Raw genomic sequence first — 20,676 nt, 5'->3', positions numbered from 1 at the left:
TCCTGGTGTCACCTTTTGCTGCCAACATCATGTCCCAGGATAGATTTAATTTACTTCTGGTCATGCTTCATGTGTCGAACAATGAAGATTATATTCCCTGGGGAGAAGAAAACCACAATCCTCTCCACAAAATCCAGCACCCATCTGCTAGACAGATTCAAGGCCCTTTACATCCCAGAGGAAAACTTCTGCCTTGATCATGAAGCAGTGTGCCCCTGGTGGGGAAAGCTGGGCTTCAGGGCGTACATGAAGGACAAGCCCGTGAAGTGGGGGATCAAGTTGTACGAGCTGTGTGAGTCATCAGCAGCATACATGTATGACTGCAATATTTGGAAATGTCCCCAACATCAGCAACAAACCTGTTGATGTGGTAATGAGGATCACAGAGCCCCTCTTGAAAAAAGGCCGGACTATGTACATAGACTACTACTACTACTGCCTTGAGCTCACAGAGAAGCTGGTAGTGCAAGACACCGACTGTGTTGGGACTGTGTGGCTGAACAGGAAGGGTGTGCCCTAACAGCTGGTTTCTGCAGCCCTGCCACACGGCCATGTGTATACTTTATGCCAAGGTATGTAGTCATTTTATTTATCATGAGTTTGTTTCCCTATGATAATATTTTCAAGCAATGATTCATAGATCATACACCCTCCAGGATATTTTTTTCCCACATATTGTTTAATTACTACTGATATTATGAATATGATATGTTCATTTGTACTTCATCTACATCACATGTATACTAATATTGTATACACATCTCTGGTGTGTGTAAAGGTACACAGGCATTGTTGAGTGTGTGTGGTCTTTGTGTGAGTGTGTGTGTGTAAGTCTGCATTAGTTAGTGGTTGTTGTGGTGGTAGTGGTGTGTGTGTGTTTTCTTTTCCACCGCAACTGTTTCCCTAATTCTGTGTGTATATGTGATTTAGGTTCAATAGGTGTCCTGCAGTGGATGGACAAGAAGGCAGTGCACCTCATCACTACCAAGATAAAACCAGCTGAGATGGAGGTCACCACACGGACAGGCAGGAAACTGAAGCCTAAAGCTGTCCAAGACTACATTGTCAGCATGGCTGGAGTTGATCGCAGTGACCAGCTCATGGCCTACATGCTGCTCAACCGAAAGACGATGAATTGGTGGAAAAAAATTATTTTTTCACCTCTTCATTCTGTCTCTCATTCAGGCATCCACCCTCCATGATAAATACCAGAGGAGTCAAGGAGGATCTAGGATGTCCCTGAAAAATTCATTATCATTATTGGCAATGAACTCGAATGTGCTGTTTCAAGCTGGTGTTGCTGCTGACCAAGTCGCTGCCCAGCCCATCACCCAGCCCGCTGCCCAGCCCATTGACCAACCTGCTGCCCAGGCCACTACCCAGCCCATCACCCAGCCCACTGCCCAGCCCATTGACCAGCCTGCTGCCAAGTCCCGTCCTCCAGGACGTGTGCCCGCACCACATACTCGCTTTCAGTGTGGACATTTTTCCACCGTTCTTCCTCTGCGACCCAATGGAAAGAAGAACTTTAGGAAATGTCATGTTTGTACTGCACGGCGCAAACACTATCCGAAAGTGAAATTTCGGGAAAGCCCAAACTGGTGTGTTAAATGTCGTGTCACTTTGTGTGATAAGCTGTGCCAGGGCAGAGACATTACTTGTTTTCAAGTTTATCACACCATTGAGGATTATGCAAATTATTAGAAGAGAGTGATGTGCTTTTTTTTTTCTTTTCTTTTTTTCTATGTGTAGACTGCGGCTGTTTTGGATATCAAATAGTGAGTTTTTTCGGCCCTATGATTAGTGTTAGTGTATTCTTACAGTGCAGAAACTTTCAAATTGTTATCAGTGTGATGTGTGTGAAAAACCGCTTGTTTTTTTAATCAAGAACAGTGTGGATTACCTAGACAAAAAAGATTGTAAAGTATACCCATCTCCATTCAGCTATAGAGTACCATAGAGTGAAGAGCCGCTTACTGTGCTTATTAACTATATCAGTAGTCATGTCTCCAAATTTCAAGACTGTGTGATAATTATTTTTTATTAATACCTACTCTACTGGAGAATGCCACATGACAGATTACCAGTTAGCTACTTTATGTTATTTATTTTAGTTGATTTGTATGGTGCAGAAACTCTCAGAAAGCCAATTTTTATACTCTGCAGGGTTTTACAATGCAGTTTATGTGGAAAATAGCCCTTCTTTCAACAATGCTGTGAATTTCGCCACTATGATGTGCAGTTACCCTCAATTTTGTTATCGTAAAAAGGGTAATCCTATTTATCTCTGGCTGCAAAAAGTGAACCATAATAGTAAGAGCTTTGAAAGTTGTGCTCTTCTTATTCACTTTATCAGTAATGATTTCTCTAATCTCAAAACTGTGTCTTTTATTTAATTTTTTTTTTATGAATCGTTTTCCAACCATACTGACAACTAGTCTACTAAAGAATGCAACATGACAAATTACCAATTAGCCCCTTGCATGTTATTTATTTAATTACACATACTTAACCATGACCCAACTAGTGCAGACTCCGGCAGGGGTCTGACATTCCTGTCCTGTGCAAACTACTATCCGCCTATGCGGAGAAAACGAAACTACGGCCGATAACCTCCCGGAAGTAGGTAACCTCTCCTTTGTCCCACTGGCTAGCGCCCTCTTTTTCCGGCAACCATTATGACTCCTGTTCCTGTGCTCTCCATACGGCTAAGTTTTTCGTATTTTCTGTCTGTCTGTCGATTCTCTGACATTCTTGTTTTTTGTCAAATTTTGTCTTCAACCAGGTCACATATGGTTCGATTGGGAGATCGGGCTAAAATTAAGGCGCGATCGCAATTGATTCGCGGACACACTGGGCCCTCTATTTCTGGCCCTCTCAATATTTATTTATTTTTGCTCATTTGTATGGTGCAGAAACTCTCAAACAGCCATTTTTTTACACTCTACATAGTTTGTTAATCACTTAATGCAATTCATGTGGAAAATAACCCTTCTTTCAAAAATGCTGTGAATTTCACCACTATGATGTGCAACCACCCTAAATTTTATTATTATAAAAAAGGTAATCCTATTTACCTCTGGCTACAAAAAGTGAACCATAACAGTAAGAGCTTTGAAAGCTTGTGCTCTTCTTATTCACTTTATCTGTAATAATGTCCCCTACTTTCAAAACTATGTGTCTTTTATTTATTTTTTTTATTAATTGTTTTCAAACCATACCGAAGCTTGGTGTACTAAAGAATGCAACATGACAAATTACCAATTAGCCTCTTGCATGTTATTTATTTTTGCTCATTTGTATGGTGCTGAAACTCTCAAATAGCCATTGTTTTACACTCTACATAGTTTGTCAGTGCAATTAATGTGGAAAATAACCCTTCTTTCAACAATGTTGTGAATTTCACCACTATCATGTGCAACCACCCTCAATTTTATTATTGTTAAAAAGGTAATCCTGTTTATCTCTTGCTACAAAAAGTGAACCATAAAGTAAGAGCTTTGAAAGCTTGTGCTCTTCTTATTTGCTTTATTAGTAACTTTGTCTCCAAATTTCAAGACTGTGTGTCTTTTCTTTTCTTTTTCTTTTTTTTTCTTTTTTTTTTTTCTCAACACTATACTAAGGCCTAGTATGCTGAAGAATGCCGCATGAAAACTTATAATTTTACCAATTGCATGTTACTAATATTAGCTCATTTGTATAGTGCAGACACTCTCAAATAGCCAATTTTTACATTCTACAGGGTTTCTCAATGTGATTTATGTGGAAAATAACCCATTTTTCAACAATCTGAAAATGTTGCTTAGATCTGTGCATTTGCAAACACCCTCAATTTTGTTGTTGTAAAAAAACAACTAAGTTTTATCACTCCAGCTACAAAAAATGAACCATGAAAGTAAGGGCTATGAAACTTAGAACCATGCTTATTCCATAATTATCAATAAACATGTTTCAAAATTTCAAGTCTTTGTGTTTTGTCATTATTTTTTTGTGATAAAAAAAAGCCCTAAACAAATGCCCAGTATCCAGAGGAACATATGATTACAAAAAGCCCAGTATCAAGTGAGTTAACCTTTATCACTCTGCAAGCGCATCAGTGCGCCAAGCCAGTAATCATGAATGGCACCACAGGCACAGTGGGCCTTACATAAGGTGCTTAAATCTCGCACTCTGCCGATGATCGGTTGCTTCGGTAAATAAACAGATGGCCCGCAGCTCAATTCAGAATTAGGCAGACTTTGTCCTTCCATCTACTACTTGCAATTCTTAATCGTTGCAACAACAGAATGAATTTTTGAAAGTATCAGTGTGATTTTCAACATTTTTTCTTAAGCAAAATGGCTGTCGGTTTTGACGAGGAAGCAGTCTAATTTCTTACAAGAAATATTCATTGGTTTTGAGTTTTTAGGCTTTGCTTTGGCAGACAGTGAAGGTGAAGAGATTAAAAAAAATGGGTGGGTGATGATGGTGATGGACACCGTATCGATCATGATACCAGTAGTGACGATTTGGGCATTGACACTGTTTCAGTATTGGATGGATAAGTTTGAAGAAGTGAAGTGAAGAAGTTTGAAGAAGCTATAGGCTCACAGTCACAGGATATTCCATATTTCAGATGGACATTGTTCAGGCTTTCCATTACTGATAGGTAATCACTTTAATTGTCACTGAAATTAATTGGTATGCTGGGCAGATAAAAGAAAAGAGGGGGCAAAATGCTGGCATGCTCGCACCTTACTAAATGGGAAGTATATGTCTTTCAGTTGTTGTCATTCTACTGTTGATGCTGATAGATCTTTCCAAGAGACTGTCGTATGAACTTTACTGGTCAACAGGCGAATTCACTGAGATGCCAGGGTTCAGGGGTTTCATGTCCAGAGACAGATTTTTTCAGTATCCAGGGTTTTATTTTTATTTCTGAATTTGGAATTGTAAAACAAAAAAATCAACCTGAACATCACAAGGCATACAAAGTCTGACCTCTTTGAAAAACTGGTCCCACTACAGCAAAAGTACTTCAGACTACCAAAAGAACTGTCAGTTGATGAAAGTACGATGCATTTTAAGGGGAGACAGACCTGCTGATGTCCATGCCAGCAAAGCCAACAAAATGGGGACTGAAAAGCATGGGTGTTGGCAGATGCCAAGACACGCTGTTTGTGGAACTGGAAACTATGTTTTGAAAGAGAAACAATGCAAACACCCAGTGCTGTCAGAGTTGCTCACCAAGTTGTCACTTCAAGGGTCATGTAATTTGCGAATGAAAAAAGAATCTCCTCTTTGATATGAATTGGCAGAGAATCAGACAGGAGTTTGTGCCACACTTATTTTTGTGAATCATTAAGGAGTACTGGAAAACATCAAGACAGCAAGAGCTTGTGCTTATTTGCCCCCCATCACGCACAAAAATAGTAAAGTCACGTACATACTCAGGTTTGATAAAAGACCAGTAAATCTCAAGACCACTGCTCATTCTGTGCAGACGTTCAGAAAAAAGAAGTGGGGTCCAAGCACCATCCCAACAACATGCTCATTGTGCACAAACCCTGTGTTGTGCAGGCTTGCTCTCTGCACATGGGTGGTATTGACAGAGCAGACATACATATGGCTTACTCAGTTACTGTGCTTCTGATCAGATGCTCATACTGGTAGAAGACATTTTTTGTTTAAAAAAAAAAAAAAAAAAAAGTCTTTTGAGTTTGAGATCTGCCTTTGCAGTGCTTTCATCATCTGGAAAGAAAAGAAAGGTTGCCGTGTCAACGCAGAAAAGTTCCGCCTGATGATAGTCGACTGTCTGCTTGAGAGTTATGACTGGTGTTTCCAGCAGAACTGGCTGGGGGTCAGAAAACCCTAGACAGACTGGTTCACTCAGAGCATCAGCTTCTCATCAACCCCAAACGGCTGCATACTGGCAAGCCTTCCCAACCAGACTGTGTTGTGTGTTCTGACCGGAGGAAGAAGCGTCACCAGACCCAGTACATCTGCCTGAAGTGCCAGGTAGCTCTCTGCCCATATCCGTGCTTCCATAGGTACCACAGCTTGGTCCACTTCAAGGTTGACTGCTCTCAACAGCTCCATCAACAATAACTGACAGTGAGTGAACACATTTTCGTTGATTGTTAATTCCTTTTTTTTTTTTTTTTTTTTTTTACATCAAAACATGCATGGGAAAACAAAATGCACTGTTTAAAGATATTCCTCATTCACTTTTTAATTTTCATTCCAAAAATCAAGTCTCTACACATTATGTGAAAAAGTTATAGAATTTTGAAATACACGGGTGGGTGTAGGTGTTGTTTGCTCCCATGAAAAGCAATGCAGTGGCAGAAGATTGGAAGTCAGGACAAATGCAGAGTGCTGAAGGTTAAACAACATTGACTGTGTTCAACACACTTACTTTGCATGTATTATAGCTTTGATTATTAAAGGTTTTATGATTTGGGCAGGATATATTCAGTGAGACTGATAAGATTTTGGTATCTTCTTCGTTTACTTGAATAGATCTGTTGTTCATTGCATTGAGTTTGTTTTACCCATACCTTTCATTCAGAATATCAGTACTTCTAAAGTATTACAAGATTTGGTTACCTTTGCATTTATGCATGAACATTTGTGACCTGTGTGATCATGGTGAGGTGCCCAGCATTAAGCAAATGGTGAATGTACATCAGGGATGCACTTTCTTGTCAGTCATTAAACATAGACCCATAACAGCTTTACAAAATCTAATCATTGGGGTATTGAAGAAGACCATATGTGAATAGTTGTTTTTTTTATTGGATCTTCTGGTCAAATATCAGAAAAGCAGGGCAAAAACTCCAAGCCTTTTCCCCATTAAATAATTGAAGCCACATGTTCCGTGTAATAGTTATCTTTTGGAGGCAGTTCATTGGCAACCACCTGGTATTTGCATGCCTGAAGATATGAAGGCTGAGCAGGGTTAAGCTTCACAACACTTTGAGTTAGTTGTGACTTGTTAAAAAATGATGTGTACAAATGCATAAAAATTATTATGATTGTTGAGCATACTGTGTATGGTCACAATGACAGTGATTGGAGTGAAGTATGTGTTCACACCACCTCCTCATAGTACTCTCCCTTTTTTAACACAATTTGTAGGCCTTTAAAAGTTGACAGTGGTTGTGAATATTCATTTCTTGCATGGGTCTGTGTGTGATCCAAGTCTGATGTGGGACATAATTATATAATATTATTTTGTTACAAACTCACTGGAAGTGCTTCACACATAACATAAATTTTGGTGTCATATACTGTATCATGTCAAACTGATCGAAACCAGGTTCTTGTGTGCCACAGTATTGACACAGACACAGACATTTGACATGCTGTTATGGTAATGTTCCCAACAAACAGTTTGATCAGTATTTAGTTTGACAATTAAATTAAAAATGACAAGAGAGGCAAGTTTTCAAGACTCACTTGTGACATGCGCTTTATGCAGTAAAGGAATCATGAGAAAAAAACAGATTAAAAAAGAATCGTTAAAATGGGTATTTAATAAGCTTCGGAAAAAAGAGCAAAAAAAAAAGAAAAAAAAAAAAAAAGGCATACTATCAGTGATAGTATCAAACCAAGGATGTTCTTTTCTGAAGCAAATAGTTTTATCCACAATGCTGCAGTGCATCTGATGTCACTCAACCAAATTCGATATTCAAAGCTTTGGTTTTTTGGGTGTGTGTGTTTTTTTGTTGTTGTTGTTTTTTTAAGTGAGATAAATACATTATTGTATTCGAGGTAATAACACCATTTAAATCTCTTAAAAAAAAATTTTTATCTCAGTTATTTAAGAAATTCTTTTAAATTGGTAGAGGGGACAGCATTGACATCCGCCTCAGGAACACCACAACATGTATCTGCACAAATCAGTCGACAACAGTCTGACCGAAACTGAACGAAACAATTGACTCAGTGTTTCTTTCATGTTTATTCCAGTTACTTCAGTATCCACTTCAGAATATTTATATGCAGTAAACACGCCAATGGTGTAGTTAGTGTCGCTGTATGTGTTTTGTCCAGAATTTGTATTTCTTTTCTTTTATTCTTTTAATTGTGAACAAGAAAAAACAGTGTCATGCCGTCTTCTTACCAAACCTAGCCTACTTTCTGGAATGTGGTGCTTTTGGATTCTGGATCAAGCCTCAACGAGATAAACCGTTAATGATCTGGAAATATGGCTTAAATCGGGAGACTTACAACCTATTATTGGTATGACTGTGAAGATGTTTTTCCTACTATGTTTAATCCAAATTTGGTATTGGCAGATAAAGTATTTGCAGAGAAAATGGCAATATTAAAGTTTGCCTTGGACACAGAGACACACACACAGACACACACACACACACACACACACATACACACAGACGCGCGCGCGCACACACACACATACACACAGACGCGCGCGCGCACACACGCATACAGACACACACGCACGCTCACACAAAAATTGATACTGTGTGTTGCAACGCTGACTGCCTCCATCGCTGGCATGCCACACGAGTAACAAATGCATGTTGATGAACTTCAATCGTTTTGGTGTTCAGCAAAACTACAACAGTTCAAGCACAGATACAATCAAAAGCTTGTTTACTGGAGTGCAACATATTGATTTTCTTATGATAGAAAGTAAAGCAATGATTATTTCAAGTGGAAAAAGCATCACATGCCCACACGACTTGCACCTGGGGTTGGAGGTATAGTACAGAAATTATGTCAAATGTAGCTGCTTTGTCCTTGCTAGGCAGTTGTCGCGACTATTCTGATTTTAAACTTTCAAGCATTCAACTTTGCGCAAAACGTTGAGCTTCAGACACTATAGTACCACGACCACTATCCGTAGGTTTGGTCAGCTTGCTCCCACCTGCCCTCCCCTTTCTTAGATAAAGCAGGATAATGTTTACCATATGTCGAAAATATGAGTGAGAAGCATGGTTGAAAGCATACCATTTGTGACATAAAAAAAGAAGATGAATGTTTGAGCAACATGTATACAGAAAATAGTAAAATAGAAAATATATGATTTAAAATTACATATATTTACGCAAATGCACACATCACTTTCTTCTTGTTTGATGGATGGATGCACACATGTGATGTGTTTTGTTTGAAAGTGAATCCTATGTGTGGAGCAGTTCATCTTTATTTGTTACTCTCTGCTTATAACATGCATTCTCCACTGTCGAAACAGTGACATTACCAACAGCGAATCAGTAATGCAGATGAGTTGACCCAGTTTCATCCATCACAACAAAATGAAATACAAACTGTCCAGAAGCTATGCTTTTTCTTAAATGAATACATGTATACAATAAAGTTTCTGACATACGTCTTTGTAGTAAACATGCCTCGGATCGTCAACTTCGTGTTGCCAAAAAGAGGAATGTAAGACAATATTTAGAGCATCATGAGACAAACTGAACTTTTTTAGTTTATTCAGCCCATCACACAAGACTGGGTACAACTTGACATTGTGTGACAGAATCTGTACATGAATAATGAGTGTTAAGCGCCAAAATTGCAACAGTGTCCGCGATCACACTTTGGTTTACAAGCATGAGGAACGCCCTCTGTTTTAAGTTTGCAGCATGACCATTTGTCTTCTAAGGTAGGTTTTTTTAATTTTTCAGAATATGTTTGTAGTTTCTGTTATTGTATGTTATTGGGAAATGATTCTTTTGTAAAATGTGTGTATTCATATTTATCAGTGATGAGTATGTAGAGCTGGATGAGTGTTTGACTGACGGTGGTGATTAGGCTGACAAACAACACTGAAAATGACGCACATATGCATTTTATGTTTTTCTCCCTTTTGATCGCTGAATTATGTTAGTAATTCACATGGAGATCAGTATTATGTTATTGATATTTTCCAGTTGTACCATTGCATTAATAATCAATGTAACTGAAGGTGAAAACATTTTTCTCAATCATAACCTGGACACCAGTTGTTATTGATACCATGTGAAGGCAAATCTCTGCTGTTCCTGTCTTTTAGACTATGATTATTAAGATATGCAAGTGGACATGCACTAGTGTGATTTTTGTAACACGTTTATCAACTTACGTATGTTTAAATTTTCATTTGTTATTTTCAGTTTGCTGTTGCTCGGCTGCTGTTATAAAGAGCAGTTGATATCCACTCAGTGCCTTGTATTTGTGACTATCGCTCACTAAATGTGCTTGGAAAAAGGATCTTATGCCTGACTTATCAATATTCTAATGAACACAGAGCCAAATATTGGGTTTTGCATCCACGAATGGTGACTTCAAATGACGAAAAGAGATTTAACCTCCAGTACAACCATCGTCGTGACTGTGAGCAAAACATACAATAGCATGACTTATGTACTAAGTAGTGCTGGGCAACCTAGGGCTAAGTGGGTCAGTTGTCGAATATGAAATGTGATTTTTATCAGCACTACATTGAATTGGACATAATGGATTAGGCGCAGTAGGAAAAAACAACTTTACCGCAATACATTCTTCCTATTCTTCTTCTTCGTTGATGGGCTGCAGCTATCATGTTTGTTCGTATGTACATGAGTGGTCCTTAACATGTATGATCTTTTTCACCCCACCATGAAGACAACCATCCTCCGTTTTCAGAGTAAACCGCAATATCAAATATGGGTTGTATGTCTTCCGGATAAAGCCGTGGCACTAACTGCACAATCGACATGTTTCCTGCATACAAATATTTTAAATTGGGTAGTGAATTAATCAGAATGAACGTTAAAACAAAATGAAATTTTATGAATGGAGTGATGGCCTAGAGGTAACGCGTCCACCTAGGAAGCGAGAGAATCTGAGCGCGCTGGTTCGAATCACGGTTCAGCCGCCGATATTTTCTCCCCCTCCACTAGACCTTGAGTAGTGGTCTGGACACTAGTCATTCGGATTAGATGATAAACCGAGGTCCCGTGTGCAGCATGCACTTAGCGCACGTAAAAGAACCCACGGCAACAAAAGGGTTGTTCCTGGCAAAATTCTGTAGAAAAATCCACATCAATAGGAAAAACAAATAAAACTGCGTGCAGGAAAAAATACAAAAAAATGGGTGGCGCTGTAGTGTAGCGACACGCTCTCCCTGGGGAGAGCAGCCCGAATTTCACACAGAGAAATCTATTGTGATAAAAAGAAATACAAATACAAATACATCTATCAGTATCCAGTGGCAGGCCTAAGTCGAATCTGCACAGCTATGCACAGATCTAGAGAAAACGGCCACATGTTGCAGTGTGCCTGAGGCTATGGCAACCTCTTTCTTTACCGCAAAGTGAAAGAAAAACTTTTGTAATTGAGAACATGATTTAAACAGTATTATCAGAGGTTGGTGATTATTTTGCAAGAATCACAAATAGTTCCGAAAGTGAAAGGGTTAATGGATTAAGTGCTTATCGCAAGTGAGTCTTGAAGATATTGCCTCTCTTGTTATTTATATTCCTGAAAGGAAGCAAATTAATTGCACTAACTGCAGAAGGCAATCAAGATGGTTAAATGTGCAGTGTTCCTTTGTTATCGCATCAGCCACCCACCTCATAATTTTATAACATCAATAATTATGCAAGAAAGCGGTGTAATTATAAATATTCATTTGTTTATATTTTGCAGTCACGTGGCAAGATGAAGAAAGCCCAAAGAGGAGTAAACGTATACTACAGAGGCGTGAGAAGGGATCAGGGAGAGCTTCTAAGTCAGACCACCCTGTTCGCCCTGTCCGCAGTGATATTAGAAGGAACTGTAAACGCTGTTACCTCTTGGAAAAAAAGGAAATAAAAAGTTTTGTGAAGTGTGAAACCTGTGACACGTTTTATTGTTTTCAGAAAGATAGGAATTGTCTTTTTTTGTCACACAGCTAGGACTGTGATTCATATCTTGACAAAATGTACTTGACCTGTGCAGTTTTTTAAATATTTTTTTTCTTATTTCAAGAACATTTCCTTCAGCCTGATTCTGCTTGATTTGACATTTTTGGCAGTGCTGTGACTGCTTATCAGTTTGTGTTGATTAGGAAGAGCTCATCTGTGTAATTTGTTACTGATGGTTGGTGTTTGCCTACTGGTATTGTAGTACACTAATTTTCAAGGTTTGATTCTGAGTACTATGTTGCTGAGTACTATAAATGCCACATGCCTGTCAGCAGAAAACAAGAACTGTTCCTGGTATTGTTTTTGACTCACTTGTGTAAACAAAGTGAGTCTATGTTTTAACCCAGTGTTCGGTTGTCTGTGTGTGTGTCTGTCTGTCCGTGGTAAACTTTAACATTGACATTTTCTCTGCAAATACTTTCTCAGTTGACACCAAATTAGGCATAAAAATAGGAAAAATTCAGTTCTTTCCAGTCATCTTGTTTAAAACAATGTTGCACCTCTGGGATGGGCACACAAAAAAATGAAGCCTAATTATATGCAAACTGCATTTACTGTTATACTTATATTTTTGTATTCTCTAAACTTGGCACTTTGAGTTTGATCTGATATTCTGACACAACAACAATGGTTGTTATTGCCAAAACAAGTGTGTCAACAAAGTGTTTGACAGCAGCGGCAATGAAGATTTCTTTCAAGTTCAGAAACTCCTGCAGAAATTTTGACCAGCACACTGATATTTGCCTGGAACAGTCACTGTAGATTTGTTGTTATTAGTGTTGTTTTTCTTTTGTATCAGTTTGGCAGTGTCTGTAAAACTTTTTTTTTTCTGTGAACTACTTGAAAAGTATGTTTTAATAAAGCATTGATAAAGATGATAACTTCATTCTGGGAAATCTTGTGTTTGAGAGGGAGAGAAGGAACGCCCCTGCGTGTTGGTATGCGAGTGTATTTTTTAATATAAAAAATCTGTTGTATATTAGCAACATTCATTGAAGTAAAGAATGAATTAATGAATAGAATAAAAAGAAAGAATGACCACTTCCTTGTATTTTGGAAGAAATCTTTAAGGCAAAGCAAAAAGTTTATTTCATATGACCCTGGGGGCATTGAAACATTACACATGAGCATTTTTTACACACACACACACGTACCTTATAAATAAAATGATTGATGTCAAAAATTAAACGAGCACAAAAAGTCTAAACGAACCAACAAAAATACACAGTAAGAAATCATTTTTTTCTTCACAGTAGACAGAGCTGATAGTTGTGTGCCAAACAGATGCACCTTTAAGTAGATTTGAAGACATTGTCTGTGGCTGTTACTGACAATAGGAAACAAGATTTGGCTGTGTTAAATTGTGAATTTAGAGAATAGCCCATTGAGTTTGCCGTCCCTTTGACCAACAGGATTTCTATTTGCTGAGGTGCAAACACTGTCCAAAATGTTTATTATTCAGTTTTTATAATGTCTTCATGAGAGTCCACAGGATTAAGCATAATACGATATATTTTGTCCAAGATAAAAAGAAAATTGTCATTTTTTACACAGTTACAGAGAAGAAATAACAGTAAAAAGGATATTGCTGGGGAGAGAGATGAAACAAAGATGACACAAATTACACAGAGAATGTGTGCAGTCTTGTATTGCTGGCAAATGTTCAAGTAACACAAGTCACCCTCGTGCATTGCCTTGCACTGGTAATAAGTTAGGATTCATCAGACAATTGCAGCTTCAATATTGAAAAAGCGGTGGAAAGGAAGCAAGGTTTAAAAGTGAACTGAAACTTTTGTAAGACTGGATGTATCATTGTAACTGTTATGAAAGGTTGTTCCCTAGTTTAAACTGGTAAGTGTAAGGTAGTGATGAACAGATTATCATATGAGATAGATTGTACATACACTTAGGGGCTTTAAAAATGCCAAACAGCACAAGACCAAAACTAGGTTTTAATATTAATTTTGTTAGAATCACAGACATTAGTGCTAAGTGGAGGTGCATTTTGTCTGGGGCTAAGTGCAAACAAGGTTTCTTCTTACGGCACAGGTGATGTCCACGAACAAAAGCTCAACCACATGTCTACATCCAGAAGCACTGCCTCGTCCAGTACAGGATTGCCACACCCTCCACCGGAACCTGCTCACTACCTGCAGAATATTCCCTGGAGAGGACAGAAAAACCTGCCACAGAGGCGCTGTAAAATTTGCAAGGACAAGGGCGTTCGTCAGATGACTTGTTTCTTTTGTCCTCAGTGTCCACAACAGCCTGCGTTTTGCCGTATCCGTGATTGCTTCATTGACTATCACCAAGCAGTGGGCTACCCATTTTTGTCACCTTTTCCTGCGGGACATAACACTTGAAAATGTACATGTTATTGCTGGATGATGGTAGTGCCTGACACTCTGTAGTGTTATCTGTGAAATTGTACTTGACTGCAATGTGCATAACCGAAGTGTGAACAAAGGTCATGGGAGCTGTACTTTGAAGGCAAAAAGACTTCCATTTTATGCAGGATGTCACTTGTTTAACAGAATATTTAGATCACAACTAATGAACTTACTTCTGGGAGAAAAAGGACAGAAGATATCACCATACATTTTTGTTTCTGGCATTTTAAATTTCTGTTGTTATGTAATTGCCCTTTTCATCAGCTGAGTAATGGCACTGGGCTATTAGCCATTTCACCCATATTACGAGTGCCACAAAACTGATGCAGTTTTGTTGCAATTTATAATGCCATTCACTTTTGTAGCAGCCATTCAGAGGAAATGTTGGGGAAATGTGCCGTCAAACTCAATCCATACATATCTTATATTTTTTTTCTTACATTCCACAGTATCGCCATTGAGGAATGATCTCTGCCACTGTTCTAAAAATGTGTAGAATTATTTCTAGATTTGGTACTGAATGGGTTAAACTCTTATTTTGCATAATACAGTAAAAAAAAAATTTAAAAAAAGACCACCATGGCAGACACTATAGTTCATCAGGTTTGTTTGGGTTTTTTTGTTTGTTTTTTTTCTCCGTAGTCCTTGACAGTTCTGAAGAGCAAAGTGAGAAATTTCAAATTTGTGTGGCATGTGCGTTTTGTTATCTCAGCCTTGGACAAATGTACCCCCCAGTTTGATGTTTGAATGTATTTCTGGTTTACTGGGTAAGAACAATAATGGTGGTACTTGTTTTATTTGATACAAGTTAAGAAAAGTTACTTAATTTATAAGATTCTAAGCGTTTTCTTCTCCTTTAAAAAAAAAAAAAAAAAAAAAAATTTTGCACATTTTATTAACTACTCAGAGAAATTTTCCCTTAAGATGTTTATGTTACTGTTAGTTTCTCTCCCATCCCATTTTCTTCACGGATTCTGCTGTGTTTTCTGCCATGGTGCTAGTTGTGAACCTAGTTCTGCAGTCACGCATGGGAATAATGTTAGTGCTCTGCAGGAAAGCACTGCTGAAAGAGTGTTCTGTTCCTGCTTTCAGTCCATCCTGTACTTTACCACAAGGACAAAGCCTCCCAATCCCAGCCATCACTAGACAAGACTGGTAACTTTGACAGCAGGTTACTGAGGTTGTAAACTTCACTTTGAAAGTAAGGTAGTGACATTGTAAACTTTGATTGCAAGGTTGTGAGGTTGTAAACTTGTGTTTGATGGTGAGATTGTTACGTTGTAAATTTCACAGTGTGATAACAATATAAAACTTTGACAATGAAGTTGTGACGTCGTAAACTTAACTTTAAAGGCAAGGTAGTGACATTGTAAACTTAGACAGTGAGGTAGTGAGGTTGTAAACTTATATTTCATGGTGAGATCGTGACGCTGTAAACTCAACTTTGATGGTGAGATAGTGATATAAAACTTTGACAGCGAGGTAGTGGCACTGTAAACTTAACTTTAAAGGCAAGGTATTCACATTGTAAACTTAGATGGTGAGGTAGTGAGGTTGTAAACTGATATTTCATGGTGATATTGTGATGCTGTAAACTCAACTTTGACAGTGAGATAGCGATATAAAACTTTGACAGCAAGGTAGTGATGTTGTAAACTTAACTTTGATGGTGAGGTAGTCACATTGTAAACTTGGACAGCGAGGTTGTGACCTTGTAAACATAAACATAACTTTAATGGTGAGGTTGTAAAGATTGGGATAGAGATGAGCCACCCTTTCTGAAGCGTTTGTCATTTGCTATTATAGCTTTTTTGTGTGTGTTTTTTTGCGTGCAATTTATCATTTCTTTCTTCTTCTTTTTCTTTTTTTTTTTTTTTTTAACTTTGTTTAACTCAGTACGACCAGTCCTCTCTTCTCTTCTACACAGACCCCTCGGATGTCCAGTGGGTGTCTGAATGACCCAAACTTTAGCTTCCGTCGTCAGAATTGTGGTATTCTTTGTCAACATTCACCTCTTCAGTATAAGAGCCTTCCGCTTGCAATATTTTGATGATGGTAATTGGGGTGAAACGCTGTTAACATCGTCTCTTTCGCCGTTCGTATGGAGAGAGTTAATGGGGTTGTAACAAATTGAGTTTGAAGCTGCTGGCACATATTATTTTATTTGTCTCGATGAGTTTACTGTCATGGCTGAATATGGCTGTACTTAAACAGTTGTTTTTTCTGGTAGATTTGTTTGTTATGATATCAGAGGTGATATAGGGAAACATGTACTGGCTGGCATGTTCTTAAAAGTTGTGAAGGTTTTGAACATGGTGGAGTTCTTGTGATGATGATAGTCTTGACATGGGTTCTGTGGTCAGCTGGGCACTAGGGAGTAAGTGAAAGAATATTTTGTCATGCTTTATATCAGTTTCAGTATGTTTTGTAGTATCTGTTTCAATGATAACATTCCATTGTTTGTGGTTTCTGATGAGCGCAATAGCCGAGTGGCTAAAGCGTTGGACTTTCAATCTGAGGGTCCTGGGTTTGAATCTCGGTAACGGCGCCTGGTGGGTAAAGGGTGGAGATTTTTCCAGTCTCCCAGATCAACATATGTGCAGACCTGTTTGTGCCTGAAGCCTTCTCATGTGTATGCACAAGTAGAAGATCAAATGCACATGTTAAGATCCTGTAATCCATGTCAGAGTTCGGTGGGTTATGGAAACAAGAACATAGCCAGCACTCACACCCCCAAAAACAGAGTATGTCTGCCTACATGGATGGCGAGGTAAAAACGGTCATACATGTAAAAGCCTACTGGTGTACATACGAGTGAACCTGTGAGTTGCAGCCCACGAACGAAGAAGAATTGGTTTCTGCTAGACAGCTTACACCCTGCCTGTCCCCTTTAGTACAGTAACAAGAAGATAGAAATGGGCTGAATGCGTTCAAGACATCCATAAAATTTAGAAACTACTGTTGTTGATGACAAGAAACAAATATAAAATAATTGTAATGTTGGTCATGTCTTCACTTATGTTTTGAGTTCTGAGTTCTCTCTCTCTCTCTCTCTCTCTCTTTCTGTGTGTGTGTGTGTGTCTCTGTCTCTCTCCCTCTCTGTCTGCCTCCATCTCTCTCTCTGTGACAAAGGTAGTCAAAAGCCTGAAAAAGGAATGTAAACAAGCCAAAAAAGATAAAGGTGCCTAAAAATTGGATAATGTACCAGAGGTTACAAATCTGGTCAAAATACTTTTATTATTATTGTTATTACGAGCATTTATGCCTAATCTTGAAAATAAGCCCTAGGCATTTACAAATAGAACACATTGAACACAAGATACCAAATATTAAAAATTATTCATCCATACACACACACAATACGCAAAGCACACACGCATGCACCTACACGTCATAACAATCATAAATAGTACACAATCAAAAATACAACCAACAATTACTGAAACTATCAAAACTCACTCACTCACTAACAGTCATTTTAGTTCATACTGGAAAGGGATGAGCTGTTGAGAATTATTCAGGAGGGGAAAAGGTGGGTCTTGAGACTGGATTTGAATAGAATTTTCAGTGTTTGAAAAGACAGAAAATATTTAGAAATGTGTAACATTCACTACAGTAATTTACACTTGAAGTCGAAGCAATTTCAGCCACTTGATATTACAAATTACACTTTTCATTTTGTAGGATTTTTACACTATTTGGAATGGTGAATGTTATACTGATGTCACTCTCCACTTATGCACAATATTTTGTTGTTGTTGTCTACATTGTTGACATTAATTTTCCTTTTGACAGTTATTGGTGTGATCAGCTTTTTTTTCTTTCTAGATTATGCTCAGTAAATTCTGAAATGATCCAGTGTAATACTACCACATGATTGATAGCGGTACCCAAAACTATGGATAACAGTACTCAACACAAAGTGACAAACAAACAGAAATATACATATACAATATACATTATAATTTAAAAAGTCTAGTGAATGATTAAGTAGCTACTGATTCCAGTACTGCTTTGCAGATAACAGCTCTAGAAAAATCTAGGAAAAAAACAACAAGAAAAACTTATCTCCTGCAAAAGTCTCATCATCTGTCAGCTCTGTCTGAAAATATTTCAGTCAGGAAAGTGAAAAGGTAATATTATCATGTTGCTATTTCATTAGATTTCCAGTTTTGTCTATACAGATAATTCCAGTTCACAGTTCCTGTTCTCTTTCATTCCATGATTGTGAGCTGGAAAGATTGATGGGAAGTGGACAGTTGGTGAGGATGACAGGAACAGACCCTGTAGGAGATTGGTTCTCTTGCTCTTGGCAGAGAAACAAAACACAATCCTCTTCTTTTTATTACACTGAGTTATCTTCTGAACTTACAAGTCATGTTTGTGAGCATTTTATTTCATGTGAGGTATATTTCGAAAGTAAATGTTTGGAGTTTTTCCTTTGTTCCAGACATCAGAGGAGGAGGAGTGGAGTTTGAGGGTGCAACAGAAATGGTGCAGGCTGGTGTGCAGACTCCATACACAGTTGTTAAAAATCTGAAAGGTAAAACGTCAAAGAGGGGCAGAAAACGACGGAGAGGCAAGTTGCTCACTGCTATTTCAAGACCTGGAAAGCGCAGAGTGGTGCCGCCATCAGGGGATAAAAGTAACTATTTGGAATACACAGTGGAGGACATGAACGAAGCCATTGAGCTGATCCACGGAGGCATGTCTGTAATCGATGCAGCTTTGAAGTACGGAATCCCACGAGCCACCCTTTTCAATCGATCTAGAGATGGATGCAAGACGCACAGCGGTCGTTGTTCGGAGGTGTTCTTGCGCACTCATGTTGGAGAAGATTACCCCAAGAAAAGACTCAAGCAAACTTATACAGCTGAGACCATGGAAAAAGCAATTGAAGCCGTCCACAATGGCATGCCTGTCATTGATGCAGCCATAAGGTTTGACATCCCACGAGCCAGTCTCTTCATCAGGTCAGGCAAAGGATGCCCAACTCATACTGGACGATGCTCCACGGTGTCAACGAATGGGAAATTAAAAAGAACAAAAGTTTCCCGATTCAGGTACCTGCAGCTTATGGAAGAGAAGTCTGCATTGAAATCCCCCCCGTCGGCTGAGGAGTCCTCTAGAGAGGTTATTCCTGCCAAATACAATCCAAAAGTGACATTGATGAAAATACAAGGCATGAGAACTGCTGAACAGCTTTCAAAAGCTGCAACACATCCTCTGATACAACAAGCTCTGATGATTAAAAGTGGTGACACAGAAAGACAGGAGTCGCCAGACCCAGTCCTTGAAGCCAGCACATCTGCACCAGTGTCTGAGGAAGCCTCGGAGACAGCCTTGCAGAATGATGATGTTACAGTCTTTGATGACCTTTCTGGCACTGTTGTTGTGAAGATAGAGAAGGTCTCTGATGACTAGTTAGTGTGCAGTGGTGACCTTGGATTTTCTGCCCATACCTGAGGGCAGAATACAGAAATGAAGCATATTGTTTCGAATGAAGATACAGATTTCGCTTGTTTACCGTTTCTGTTTGAAATTGTCAGTAGTTTGCTACTAGACATGCCATACAGGTAATTCTGATAAAATGCCATGAGCCCTGCGCTACTGATGAACTGATACAGGCATCCAGTTCTCTATAGGTGGTCATGGTTGTTCAGCAGGAGCTGCCTCATAAGAAAGTTTTGGATGTAGCCAGTTGTTTCTGCTCTTGACACAGATGTGCCTTTAATCTGGTACACATGCATGATGATTCATGTTGGCATTGTAGGAAAGAGTACTCTGAGACCTTTCTGTTTGGAGAGGTCATGTTAGAGACTGCCTAAAAGATTGTTTCTTTTTCTTTCGTTTTCTATAAAGAGAGTTCATGTTTTACCAGTAAAGAAATTTATTTGCGGTGGACAGTGAGGATGCCAGGAGACCATATCATTTGGACTTGGAAATAGTGTTGAGTCTGAAAGGTGATTAGAGTTTATTTTGAAAACTTCATTTCATCTCTCAAGCCCTGAAACCACTTCACCAGCGTATCTGAGTTGTTTGCAACTCAGTGTGTACAGCTGAAATGTGTTAGTTTTTAAAGTATTTTTTTGTTTGTTTTGTTTTGAATGTTATAGAAACCTGCTGGTATCAGGATTTGGGGGGGGGGGGGGGGGGGTTATGGTTTGTTTGTTTTTTTTCTGGTCATTTACATTTCTGTGTCGAATCCATGCTGGGGTTATTGCTATAGCAAGGATCAGAGGCAACAGAAGTCAGGGGTCATCTTTTTAAAACACAAATTGTTTCTGTCCAAGAACTTCATGAGATAATGTTTTTCCTCCTCTTGTGGGTGGGTCAGTTGTCCAGCAACTGAGTTTTCAGGATTCTGTTATTTTGCCTTTCTTTTAAAGCTGCTTTTACTT

The 20,676-nt window shown here is 38.6% G+C and overlaps 1 protein-coding gene across 1 annotated transcript in view; it reads left to right on the top strand.

Annotated features, from left to right (window-relative positions):
- LOC143293885 (uncharacterized) overlaps positions 1-20,400 on the top strand; it is a 47,353-nt gene extending 26,953 nt beyond the window's left edge. The window contains exon 4 of the mRNA XM_076605223.1: positions 18,726-20,400. Within this exon, the coding sequence (XP_076461338.1) occupies positions 18,726-19,699 (974 nt within the window). The 3' untranslated portion in view covers positions 19,700-20,400. The remainder of the gene's footprint in view (positions 1-18,725) is intronic.
- The last annotated feature ends 276 nt before the right edge of the window (positions 20,401-20,676 follow it).

Source organism: Babylonia areolata, chromosome 19 (assembly GCF_041734735.1).
Source record: "Babylonia areolata isolate BAREFJ2019XMU chromosome 19, ASM4173473v1, whole genome shotgun sequence".
Lineage (NCBI taxonomy): Eukaryota > Metazoa > Mollusca > Gastropoda > Neogastropoda > Buccinidae > Babylonia > Babylonia areolata.
This window is presented reverse-complemented; position numbering and strand designations above follow the sequence as displayed.